The 14051-nt window shown below is 37.7% G+C and overlaps 1 protein-coding gene across 9 annotated transcripts in view; it reads right to left on the reverse strand.

Moving 5' to 3' along the window:
• ALG9 (ALG9 alpha-1,2-mannosyltransferase) overlaps nucleotides 1-14051 on the reverse strand; it is a 96166-nt gene that overhangs the window by 54860 nt on the left and 27255 nt on the right. For 8 of the 9 annotated variants that reach the window (XR_003004420.1, XM_024754242.1, XM_024754246.1 and 5 more), the window contains 4 exons: nucleotides 11254-11408; nucleotides 8713-8842; nucleotides 7577-7724; nucleotides 6290-6419 (listed from right to left, as the gene is read on the reverse strand). Coding sequence is in view for 8 of the 9 variants with exons in the window: in XM_024754242.1 (XP_024610010.1) it covers nucleotides 6290-6419; nucleotides 7577-7724; nucleotides 8713-8842; nucleotides 11254-11408 (563 nt within the window). In the remaining variant the exon portion in view is untranslated. The remainder of the gene's footprint in view (nucleotides 1-6289; nucleotides 6420-7576; nucleotides 7725-8712; nucleotides 8843-11253; nucleotides 11409-14051) is intronic. The other variant, XM_024754243.1, reaches the window with a different exon arrangement.

Below are 14051 nucleotides of genomic sequence, written 5' to 3' on the forward strand. Positions count from 1 at the left end.
TAAATTCACAAGTAAAAATCTACTGCACTATAAAAATGTAAACTCACAGGTAAAAATTTTGGGTCATTCAATCACTAAAGATCATGAAAACATCAATTCATTTCTAAATGCCAACACAATGGATACTAGTGAATTAATTTGAAAGAATCATTGTGAACAGCCTTAACTTAAATTCAGAGTGGATTCCAATCTTATTCTACTGCACATATTACAGCAATTTTAATCTGCTTGCTCTGCTACTCAAGGCTAATAAAAATTAGTAAGGCTATCTATAGGGCAATTAATTTTCTCCTCGAACAAGAACTTCCAGTAAGGGCAGGAGAAATGATTAAAAGAGAGAAAAAGAAGAAAGAGAGAAAAAAGAAAAGGGAGAAGACCCCAATCATTTCTTTTGATTACTACATAAAGTACCTGGCATACATGTAATAGAGCTCTAGAAATGGAAAGTAACTTCTTAAAAAAGTAATGCTCAGACTTCCCTGGTGGTGCAGTGGTTAAGAATCCAAGTGCCAATGCAGCGGACACAGGTTCAAGCCCTGGTCCGGGAAGATGCCACATGCTGCGGAGCAACTAAGCCCGTGTGCCACAACTACTGAGCCTACGCTCTAGAGCCCGCGTGCCACAACTACTGAAGCCCGCGTGCCTACAGACCGTGCTCCGCAACAAAAAGCCACTGCAATGAGAAGCCTGCGCATCGCAATGAAAAGCCTGCGCACCGCAACGAGGAGTAGTCCCTGCTCACCACAACTAGAGAAAGCCCACGTGCAGCAACGAAGACCCAGTGCAGCCAAAAAAAAAAGTAATGCTCAACTACTTGATGTCTATTCAGCCCTCTTACATGAAAGAACAATTAACCATTGCATGAAAACATATATTCAAGTGATACACCATATGGTATAAACTTGGAAGTAAGAGGAGGCGTGAAAAGAATATTGAAGAATCCTGAAACCAAGTTTCTTATCCTAGGACTAACCTTTGTCAGGTTACCACCTCTCTGAGCCTCAATTTTTTTCACCCATAAAAAGAAGAGATCATAAACTTTATGATACCTTAAGTTCCCTTCCAAAACCATAATTCTTCCCATTGGTTAAATGGTAAAGGCAGGGATAAAGAAGAAAAAGAATATACAGTCAGTTCTATTGTAACACTTGTTTTGAAAATGCAAATTTGTTCCAACGCAATTGATATATTAGGGAACAATGTGAGCACAATTCAATTTCTGTGTTTGCTTATGTGTCATTTAATCCACAAGAAAAACTAGATGAATCCAGAAAATTACACCCAGTTGAACCAATCAGCCCAGAAATAAACAAAGTGCATACAAGCCCACACTCAAATTATCTCCCAGCTTCTTCCATTCACTGCCTGTTATGAACCACACCCATTCATATCATCCATATTTGGTATTACAGCTTTCTGTCATGTTTCAAATAACCCTTATTTCACAAGCTGCAGCCCTCCCAATGCCACTTCAAGAAGCAACCTGAGGTCTTCTTCAAGGTAAACTGCCATGTTATTGTAGCATTTATGTACTTTTCGCCATTTAACATATATAAAACTATGCCACGGTTTTTATTAGGTTCCTATCTTTTTTATGTGTCACTGACAAAGTTTTTGAGTATTGTGTCCCTAACTCCATTTTTCCCACAAGCCTTGTGGTTTTCCACACAATTATCTTTGGCAATTGTATATCACGTTATAGCAGAACTGACTATATTACTATTTGGGAAAAAAATTAATCAATGACCAGTTTTATTTTTTCAAAGGTAACAGATGGAAAAGCTTCCTGAAAATCTGCTTAAGCATTAAGTCAAAGTCAGGGAAAAGTCTTTATCTGTAAGATCCCTCCTGAACGCGTGTTTTTTACCCCAAACTTCATCCACTGACTAAGCAGCACCCACATCAGACACCAGATTTGGAAACAGAAGGTTATCATTCACCTTGAAACAGTGAACAAAAATTTGGATTTGTCAAGAAGTAAAGAGGAGACACTGAATGTACCTTCTAAATTCAGACCTTGATTCTGGCAGAAAATCTTGGCAGGTACCATTGACTAATACCACCTGTTCAATAGCTACTCAGTATCTATCATGAAAGAATATGCAGCAAAAAAAATATTATTGCTGCAGTATAGTTATAACAATACAGTAGAAACCAAGAGCCTTTACAAACACTCACTCCTAATTCTTGATAAACTCAGAGGTAAAAGAGCATAGGGAAATACAGGAGGCCATGCATGTTTCTTAGTTTCCGCTCAGACTAGGAATAGGAGACAGACCACACCATTTAGCACTGGAGCCAAGAGTTGGCTAAAACCTGTCACTCAGAACCAAAGGGCAAATAAAAATAATGCTGCTATTCAGCATGCTCAGGAAAGACAGAGAACATAATTATTTTGCCTTTGTGAATGAACCCATACTTAAAACCAGGGCTGATACCAGAAGCAACAAACATAAACGTACTACAACGTGTGCTCTCACATTTTGGCCAAATGTGAGACCAAAATTATTTGGTCACTAGTCTTGATCCTGGCACCATTTCTTAAAGAACTACATTATTTTTCAAAATAATTGAGATTTTTATTTACATACGTATACATATATGAATGCAAGAGAAAAAAGTGAAAGAAAAAACCATCAAAATGGTAACAGTGATTCAATATTGGGGTAATTTGATTATAGCTGATTTTTTTTATTGATAGCTTTCATTATTTTACACAAGTGTTTATTACCTTTATCATCAAAGAAAAACAAATACCTTTTTAAACAGTTAACTGAAAGAAATTAATCCCTGATCATAGTTTGTGTGGAATTCACAGTAAGCCATCAAGTGTCTCTTTCCAAAGTGTCAAAGGTGAGTGGACTGGATTTGAAGGGCACTTCCCCCACTATGCAGGAAAATCCAAAGAGAGAAAGGTGTATGAGCACAGTGACAGACACTACACACTCAGAACACATATAGGACCTGTTTGTCCCTGATTTTACCAGCCAGCATTTTGGTGACTCCTATAGGTATTCTAGAAAATCTTCCCCTTTTGGGTAAAGCTAATATAGTCACTTAAATTTAACAGTATCTGGTAGTGGAGAACATGGAAATATGATCTAACCAGAGACAACCTGTGACCAAACCTTAAGAAATGTACAACAGGCCACTGTAGTTTTTTTTTAATTGAAGTATAGGTGATTTACAATATTTTATTAGTTTCAGGTGTACAGCATAGTAATTCCATTTTTTCTTTGTAGATTATATTCCATTGTAGTTTATTACAGGTATTGGATATAATTCCCTGTGCTACACAGTAAATCCTTGTTGCTTATTTATATATAGTAGTTTCTATCTGTTAATCCCATACTCCTAATTTGTCCCTCCCCACCCCCACTTTCCTCTTTGGTAACTATACGTTTGTTTTCTATGTCTGTGAGTCTATTTCTGTTTTTGTATTCATCTGTATTATTTTTAAGGTCCTATATATAAGTGATATATAGTATTTGTCTTTGTCTGATTTACTTCACTAAGATTAATATTCTCTAGGTCCATCCATGTTGCTGCAAATGGCAATAGTTGGATGTATGTGTGTGTGTGTGTGTGTGTGTGTGTGTGTGTACCACATTTCCTTAAGCCAACTGTCTGTTGATGGGCACCTGGCTTGTTTCCATATCTTGGCTATTTGTAAATAGTGCAGCTATGAACACTGGGGTGCATGTATCTTTTCATATTAGAGTTTCTGTGTTTTCCGGATATATACCCAGGAATGGGATTGCTGGATCATATGGTAAGTCTATTTTTAATTTTTTAAGGAAGCTTTATACTGTTTTCCATAGTGGCTGCACCAATTTACATTCCCACTAACAGTGTAGGAGGATTCCCTTTTCTCCACACTCTCTCCAGCATTTATTATTTGTAGACTTTTTTTTCGGACTGCATAGGTCTTCATTGCTGCATGTGGTGGCTACTCTTCCTTGAGGTGCTCAGGCTTCTCACTGCAGTAGCTTCTCTTGTTGCGGAGCAGGGGCGCTAGGCATGCAGGCTTCAGTAGTTGTGGCATGCAGGCTCAGTAGTTGTGGCTTGCGGGCTCTAGAGCACAGGCTCAGTAGTTGTGGTGCACGGGCTTAGTTGCTCCGCGGCATGTGGGATCTTCCCGGGCCAGCGCTCGAACCCGTGTCCCCTGCATTGGCAGGCAGATTCTTAACTACTGCACCACCAGGGAAGTCCCATTTGTAGACTTTTTGATGATGGCCATTCTGACTGGTGTGAGGTGATACCTCACTGTGGTTTTGATTTGCATTTGTCTAATAATTAGCGATGCTGAGCATCTTTCCATGTGCCTGTAAGCCACTGAAGATTTTATAGCCAGCTTTCTCTCAATATCACTATCTCAACAATGATAAATATTCATCTCTCAAGTCAGAAATCATATATAGGCTAACTACTAGATACACAGCACTATCCTAGCCACTATGGTGAATACAAAAGAAATAAGGTGCAGTCATTCTCTCCATAGCACTCACAATCTGATAGTGAAAAATATGACATACACATCAGAAATATTTAAATAGCATAAGACAACAAAATTAAATGGCTAAATGAGTTATACAGATAAATATTTAAGGCATTTAAAGAAGGACACTGCCCACTGTGGACTTTAATAGTTGGGAAAGGCTTCAGAGAGAAAGAGTTTTGATAGTATAAGAAGGTAGACAAGGGAAGTCCAGGAACTGTCACCAAGATAAGCAAAGTCACTGGGATTGAAAAAGCAACACTGAATCTGGACAGACTGTAATAAAAATCAAGTTGGGAAGCAATAAAATTAATCCATCAAATACACCATTATCAAATTAAGAACATATGTGGGAAAAACTATGTACCAGACACTATGCTATATATGACAGAGATATGATATCCAATCTCCTATTATTTCTTCCAAAAGTAGGTATGGTTATTCCCACTTCACAGACAAAAACTGCAATTAATTAAACACAGATGTTAACTAATTTGCCCAATGTCATCAAAGTAGGCAACAGAGTTGGGACTAGAATTCAGGCCTACTTGACTCCAAAGTCCATGCTCTTTTTTTTTTTACTACCCTATACTATCTCTTCCCAAATTACAGCTGTGACAACAACACTCTGAATTTATTATATCCTCCCCCTATCACAGTGTGTTCTCCTACCCTTCTGACTATCCAGTGTCCCCATGGTGATCCCCTGTACATCAAAGCCTGCTCTCAGGAGAATATCTGCAGCTAAAATAAAAATGACTAGCAACAGAACATACTGTCCAGGGGTATTGTCACTGTTACAGGAATCAGAGGCTTAAGTTAGAAGGAAGCTACAGGATAAGTCACTTAGTGGAATACATGTGTCACCTTCTCAGGGAGCCAAGCCAAGTTTGTATTTTATCATGCCCATTTTCATAGCTTATAAGCGAAAGCTCACACAGTAAGAATCTCACTCATAAACCCTGAGGGTCTCCGTGGAATAACCTGCCCCAGTCTGGGAGACAAAAAGCCAGCTGTGGCTGCAGGTTTGCTGTGGAAGAGAACTGAACGTCCTGATATTTCACTTTAAGTATATGACATAAGAAAATCTAAATGAAATGTATTTGACATTTAAATTGTTAAATGTTTCTTAACAGATAGGTTGCCAAAAAATGTGTTTTCTAATAATTCTACAAAATAGTCCTTTACTGTCTCTGGGAACCAGGAACATTATCTTTATTGCTCTCACCTTTTCCACAATCAAAGATTTTACAGGTATCAAATGACAAAAGTGTCATCTTTCGAAGGAACTGAAATAAAATCCACATGGGATCTCCGAGTGCGTAAAGATGAGTGGGTAGAAGAGCACGGCCCTGACAGATATTGCTTCATGGACTCAGTGTGAGAACAGCCTTCACTGACCGTCCACTTGCTAAAACCAGAGTATACTAATAGTTAGGTCAAAGGTCCACCTATAACTTGAAAGTTCCCCATGAAGCATTTTAATAGACCAAGGAGTGATAAGAGCTGCAGAATGTGTTTCAAGATGATGATTTGAATTAAACATAGGAAATTTTCCAGCCCAGTTTAGAAAATATGTTGAATTATATATTTTACATAGAAAATAAAGGAGGTCATTTGAAAATAAAAATGATACTGTTCATCCTTTCTCAACAAAAGTCGTTATATCCCTCACCCTAAAGAAATCACTTTCTAAGAAAGTCCCATTTCATCAATGCTCTATTATGTATGCCAACAGATTTTAAGGGTAGAACTCTTTTCAAAGTAGTAAAAGGAGAATAATGCCCTTACATATCTGGATGGCTCCTCTAGGTTCTGGTCATTCATGTCAGTAGGAACAATCCGGGTGGCCAGTGGTCCCTCTGCGAATGGTTTTGGTAACTGGCCTCTGAACTCTGATGGAATGAACTGAAGCTGCCAACTGTCAGAAACACAAATAAGGAGAATAAGAAAAACACAGGGGGCTCACATTGCCAAATGTACTTGAAATACACAAGCAAAAAAAAAAAAAATTTCATGTGAAAAACATTTCACTTGGAGACAAAATGTTTCTGCTAAAACCTCAACCAGAGAGAATAGAGACAGAGGTCACAATTCAGTCCAAAATCATTGAGAAATTTTCAACTAGAGGTCTCTCAACCCATTTCACCAACTCTTAGCAGTGAAATCTGCAATAGTGATCATACCATCAAAAGAGAAACATCAAAGTTATTGCCAATTACCTGTGATCAGAGGGACTTATCAAAACTAAAGCAAATTCATCAGGTGTGTAGAGAAAAGAGTGAAATGTAAGAACTCACTGTGGGAAAAGTACTTTGTTCCCGAGTAATCCTCAAAAGTATCTTTAGTTGTGAAACTATTTCAAATGTAAAAGGCAAATGCTAAAGTTAATGCGTAAAAAACAAGTTTTAATTAATCATTAATGACTGATACAGGATTTTTATCAATCAAAAGATACTACCACCAGCTAAGCTGCTGAAGCCAGTCCCCAAATGGAGCAACATGACTCATCTTAACCTGACTTCCCTTTTCCCTAAATAGGACTCTTCTCTGTCCAAATGAGGCAAATACAAGGGAACTCAGAGCCTATGCTATCACATCCAACAACAGACAGCATTGAGGAAAGTGGTACCGAGGTCTTCGCCACAGCTTTCCCAGTGTCCATACATTGGTAGAGAATGTTCACTGCTGTCGGACGACAAACATGTCTTCTCTAAAAACACTCTAGAAACCTAGAGTCTCTAAACCACTTTTAAAAGTGGATATCAGTTCATTATAAAAATTTAAATATGGATCCTCAGGAAGAGCCACTAGCAGAAGCCCTGAGCCCAAAATGTCTTCAGACGTCCCCAGACCTCTGTGGTTAAGGGCAGTGCAGGGTGCATTACCGGACACAGCACTCATTCTACCAAACACAGGCCATGGGTGCTCAGCACAGTTCCCACAGCTCTCTGAGATGGAAAATCATTCAAAAACTCGTGAAAAATCTAAAATGAAGGAAAAATTAAGAAGATATTGCCACAGGATTGCTATTTTTACACCTTGATTTAATACTCTGAGAATTAAAGGGCAACTTACTTATCGGGCAGAAGGAAGCTGCTGGGAAATCGATACCACTCTTTTCCTACACAGACATTAACAGGTCGGCCTTCTGGGACAGTGTGGATGGTTGGGTCTGTGGCAATTCGGTGAAATTCTGGATACAAATCAAGGGGCCCATGATACCCTGGAAGGGAGAAAGGTTTGTGAAAGCCAAAGGTGAGGAAGATGAGATCCTGACATTTAATTATAATGCATGTTCATGTCCCACTGTGATCCATGTGAAAGGTACACCGCAACCCCAGCAGGAAGCCCACTCTACGGTGTAAAACACCTCTACAGTTAGGAAGATGATTAAAGCAGAGGCCCTATTTTTGCCAGAAATAATTTGCTTTCTTGCCCTTCTCTATACCCTTCCACCTTTTTAATTTCACGTTCTTTGAGCACAGTTCACTATTCTGGATCCAAATAACGATTATAAGAAAGAATATAATCATGGGACTTGAGCCCCAAATTTGCATCCTAAGTTTAAGGCTTCCTTAATTCATCCTTTAAAAGGAAAAAAAACATTAGTAGGAATAGAGAAGACATTTATAGTTAATCACACTAAAAGGAATTCTCAATCTTCTCCTCAATCCTAAGGTACAGAATTCACATCCCAATCTTATTATTTTTTTGTTTTTTTGTTTTTGCGGTATGCAGGCCTCTCACTGTTATGGCCTCTCCTGTTGCGGAGCACAGGCTCCGGATGCGCAGGCTCAGCGGCCATGGCTCAATTGGGGCCAAGCCCCCAATCTTAATACGAAGTCCATAGGTTCTCCCTGTAGAAAAGTCCTCCCCCTGCAGCTTAAACTGAATTGTATTAAACAATCATGGGGGGCTTCCCTGGTGGTGCAGTGGTTGAGAGTCCGCCTGCCCATGCAGGGGATGCGGGTTCGTGCCCCAGTCCGGGAAGATCCCACATGCCACGGAGCGGCTGGGCCCGTGAGCCATGGCCGCTGAGCCTGCGCGTCTGGAGCCTGTGCTCCGCAACGGGAGAGGCCACAACAGTGAGAGGCCCGCGTACTGCAAAAAAACAAAAAAAAACGCAAAAAAAACCCCAACAATCATGGGTCAAGCAAAACCAAGGAATAGTGCCTTGTGAGTACGGGTTAAGATATTCTCAGTACATCTACCTCTGAACAGTGCCACAGAGCGAGAAAAAGATAAGAGCCCAAACAGGAAGAGTGTTCCCAACGCCAGCCAATTCGATGTCACAGTATAGTGCTCCAGGCGGTATCGCTGAAACACGAAGTGGTAACATTTCTAGAAGGAAAGAAAACTTTATTGAAAAAAGAAGATACACCTTGCAAAATATACACAATCACAAGACACGACTGAGAGGAAGAAAGCAGAAAAAGAGGTTCTACCAAGGGTCTGAGCAGTAGCAAACAGTGAAATACCCACTCCAAATTCTCACATTAAAGCAAATTCTGCTAAATTGTCTGTAGATCAGCCTAGCCAGAGGGCTTGCCAAGAATGAAATCTCACTAGCTTCATAGGAAAATCATTTGGATACTTCCCTAATGCTTAAAGTCCTAATAATTTATTTTTTTTAATATTTAAACAAAAATGCTTTTCCTAGGTTTTTTTGATATATGAAGTATCTCAATCTATTCTGATATAACTAGTTATTAACCTTCACTTTCCTTACTAACAAGTTTTCATCTAAGTTTTTAGCAACTGACAAAATGTCTCATGACCAAACAAAAAGAAAAAAGAATTCCTCACATAGAATATTAGGAAAATTCTGTTAATTATCTGCTAAACTACTTCACAAACTAGATGAATATCATTAACAATATATACACACCTGCATGAGTTCTGCAGCCTTTGAACACCTTCCCATGAGATTTCTGTCCTCCCTTCTTTCCCTCCTAGACTAGAAACTACTTTTGGAAAGCAATTTTGCAATACATAACAAGTGCCATAAATATGTTTGAACCCCTTTCATATTTTCTGGAATCTCTCCTAAGCAAACAATCCAAATACCTAAACAAAGATATTTACCCTAGCATTATTTATAATACTGAAATAAGTGAGCAATCTAAACTTTAACATAAATTATATCTAATCATTATATATAACCAATTCAGTATATTATATATTACATAATAATGTATATTATATCACCTTAGAATATTATATTGCTATTAAAATGATGGGTACAGATATGGCAATATAGAGAATGTTATAATTATATTAAGAGGGATGTAAAGTTACATGAACCTTAGATTACAATCATAATAGATTGTTATATGATCGGCAAAAATGCTAGAAGGAGATTTTGTTAGGGTAGTAGGACTGATTTAGAAAGTGGTAAAAGAAAAATTATCTGCAATAAAGTTCAGTTACTTTTATAATTAAAATTATTTTTTAAAACTATCATCCTAACATGGATGAGCTTTAAAAACATTATGCTAGGACTTCCTGGTGGCACAGTGGTTAAGAATCCACCTGCCAACGCAGGGGACACGGATTCGAGCCCTGGTCCAGGAAGATCCCACGTGCCGCAGAGCAACTAAGCCGGTGCAGCACAACTACTGAGCCTGCACTCCAGAGCTTGTCTGCCGCAACTACTGAGCCCACGTGCCACAACTACTGAAGCCCGCGCATCTAGAGCTGGTCCTCTGCAACAAGAGAAGCCACCGCAATGAGAAGCCCACGCACCGCAATGGAGAGTAGCCCCCCGCTCGCCACAGCTAGAGAAAGCCCACGCACAGCAACGAAGACCCAACACAGTCAAAAATAAATAAATAAAATAAATTTATTTTAAAAAATAAAAACATTATGCTAAATGAAAGAAGTCACAAAAGACCACATACTTTGTGATTTCATTTATATGAAATGTCCAGAATAGGCAAATCTACAGAGATACAAAGTAGATTGATTGGCTGTTGCTTATGGCTCAGGAGATATGGGAGGGGGGTTATGACAGCTAAAGGGTACAGGGTTTTTGAGGTGATAAAAATGTTCTAAAATTGACTGCAGTGAGGCTTACATAGATCTGTGAATAGCCTAAAAAAGACTGTATCATACACTTTAAATGGGTAAATTCTATGGTTTGTGAATTATATCTTAACATAAATCTGTTAAGAAAAAAACTAGAAAAAAACTATCACCCTAATTATTCTTCTGCTAACTGCAGATGGTAGCAGAGGTTAAAAAAAAAAAAAAAACAGAGTCTGGCGCTTCTGAAGCCATAATTACAGAGATATTCAAGATTAGTTCTGACAGGGAATTGACCTGGACAGGTTTTAAGCCAGGATTACAAAGTGTCCCACATTGCTAACTGCCTGATGTAATCCCAAACACTTGAGCCAGTTTCATTCAGGTCTTGTAGTGGAAGAGTACACATTCCATTAGCTCTGCTGTGGTTCCACCGTTCTGTGCTAGGCCCATTCAGTGACTTAAAAAAATTCCTTTCATAACAATTGGATTCTTATTGGCAACAGAGACAAATTAACACACAAATTAACACTGCAAATATGTAATCAGCAAATAAGAGTCAATGCAACATTTAAGCAATCAGTACATAAAGCTTTATAATATCTGTATCAGGTGTAATGTACAGATAAAATATCTTAGGTGGAAGCATTCTGTAATTTGCCTATAAGCTTTATGAACGATTTAAAGTGAAACAGAATGAAGCAGATATACATTTCCCTGAAACTCACCTGAAGTGCAGAAAGGGCCACAGCACCACAGAGACATACAAGTGGATATACAGGGAAAAGAAATCTCTCCTCTTTGTGAGGCTGGATGAAGAAAATTATAAACCAAATATACATTGGAGCCAAGGTAAGCCAATATGGGTGGCCTAAATTCTGAACTGTAAGACAGAAAAATATCCACCTTTCACCATGTTAGAACAAAACAGCATGTTTAGTTTCAATGTTCTCTTGACCTCAAACTGGGATGTATACCCTAGGGCATCCAATAAAATGTTTCAATTCTTGTACTCACACTTTCTCTGATATAATAAAGGAGTAAAGTAGAAAGAGGTATATACTCCTTAGCCCTCCCAAGAGGTCCAACATTTAAAGGGAGGCACAATACTGGATTTAGCTAGAACAGGTGAATGGGTAATAGAGCTTAATAATTTCTACACTGGATGAAGAAAAAACAGATTTCTCTTTCTAATGAGCCCTGCCACTAAGATTAAAAGTTCCTGAGATCAACCAAAAGCATAACATAAATTCATTTCTTGGATTTTAATTCCTATGCTCTGTTTACTGCATTAATCTTACTTATACACCAAATGGCTATAGATCAAAGAAAAGGAAAAAAGTAGGATTCTGAAACCCATCACTGGTTTTCCTCAAGCTATAAATGACAGAGTTTGTCTCAAAGCAAATATAAAAACACTCTTAAAGGAAGTTTACTGATCAAGTTTTCTCTCCTGTTCTGCAGTACCCATCCACTCTGCATCGCAAAATTAAAGCCAAGATGTACTTAAAAGCATGTGAAAGAATTAAAGGAATTTAATGAAAACTAAGACCTAAGCACCTACTGGAAGGTTCCTGTGGTTAGGTACATGAACACTGAGTGATAAACCTGCAACCTACAGCAAAGGCATCCCCTGCTGTGCTTATACTAGTGACAACAAGCAGTGCGCAGGAATCACTGGCCAAGGGTAGATAGATAGCGCCCCCTGGTGTCCATTATGTCTACACTGAGCAAATTTAGATTAAAAGATCAGGGTTGTCATCAAAGCCCAACTTAGCAATGTTTAACTGTGCTCCGTAGTTATCCGTGCTTTTGCTGAAACTCTTTAGGAATAAAAATTCTTGAACTGCAATAACAAGCTTATCTTTTAAACTTTTCACTCTAAGATTTTATCATGAGATTTTAGGTTATAATTTAGGACTTATACCTTTCCAGGAGGTATTTTAGGTTGGAATTTTCTTCATCATAAGAAAAAATCTGTCTTCTATAAGTAAACAATCTCTTCCTCTTCTGTATCTTAAAAGCTAACGAATACATTTTAAAAATATGGCCTAAAATTTTGAAATGTCCTCTATAAAATGTACAAAATTATAACCAGTTGTACTACATGATGAGATAATGGGTAATTTCTTTCCTGCCTCTTTATATTTTTCTACGTTTTTTCTTTTATTATTTTTATTTCTTAATGTTTCCTCTTTTGAAAAAGTATTGTTTCCATTATAAAATACAAAAAAAAATATAAAGAAAAAAACAGAAGAAAAGTACTAAAAAAGTATTTTAAAAAGTATAAAGGAAAGCCCCTAGGTAACCTAAGGATGGGGACTAGTTACTAGGTGGACATGTGGATACATTACACACTTTTAAACCAAAACTGGATTCATACTTCGGAGAACAGCTTAATATACTATTTTTATTTTAGTTTTACTGTTTTTATACTTACATCACAAGCATTTCCAAATTTTCCACAAGCATAAATATTTTTATAGTCAGGGAAAAAGTTACTTTTCAAAAAAAAAAGAAAAAATGATCCTTAAGAAATACAAGGAATGGAGGAATACATTAATACCTCGAGGGGACAAACAGCTGAATCCAAATGTGGGACACTATGCAAGATGAATGACCTGGTTTCTTTAGAAATCTCCAGGAGGAAAAAGGTGAGAGGGGGAACCTCTAAAAAAGCTTATGAAACATAACACCAAGTTCACTATATGACTCTTGTTTAGATCCTGCTTTAAACAAACAAACTATAAAGAACTATAAAAATTATAAAAAGCTATTTTTCAGACAATGTAGGAATCTAAATATTACCTGGGTATTAGATGATATTAAGAAATTACTGTTAATTTTGTTAGGATAATGGCATCACGGTTATGTTACAACGAAAGTCCTAAAACAAAACAAAAGTGACTCTGAAGGCTGCTTTCATATTCTATGAACACAGTGAAGTCTTTATAAACCATTAATAGAAAAGCAGAATGGGGAATGGTACTGAGGGATCATATGGCATCCAAATCAGACTAAAAATTCTGAAGTTAAATCTCCTTCCAAAGCTCAGATGCATTTCTGCTCAGATCTGTCTTCCATAAAAGAAACTATGGGCACTACATATCCAGAGCCATGACAACCTGAGAGAACACTGGCTGTGCAATACAGAATCAGAACAAGCATCAAATTTGGGGGAACCTCTATATGGTTTAGTTTTCAAATTTTTGGTTGAATTTCCCAGAGAATGTTTGCCTCTAGCATTGATTATCTTAAGCAATCTTGCATGCCAACACACAGTTCTTTAAAAAACAGAAGACTCATATAGATAGGCTTATCTCCCAAGATTTTATAAATGTTTCTGCCTCCCCAGGTGGTTGTGTAAATCATACAGACTCCTCACTTGCAATTATTAACCAAACTTTCACACAGGTTAACAACATAAGTTAAATAATCTACGAACACAAATGGAAAATGCAATAAACCAACCATTTCCATAGGAAGAAAATGGAGAATAAAGTAAGTAAGTTCTTTTTCACTTCTT

This window comes from Neophocaena asiaeorientalis, unplaced genomic scaffold (assembly GCF_003031525.2).
Source record: "Neophocaena asiaeorientalis asiaeorientalis breed wild unplaced genomic scaffold, Neophocaena_asiaeorientalis_V1.1 scaffold21, whole genome shotgun sequence".
Taxonomy (NCBI): domain Eukaryota; kingdom Metazoa; phylum Chordata; class Mammalia; order Artiodactyla; family Phocoenidae; genus Neophocaena; species Neophocaena asiaeorientalis.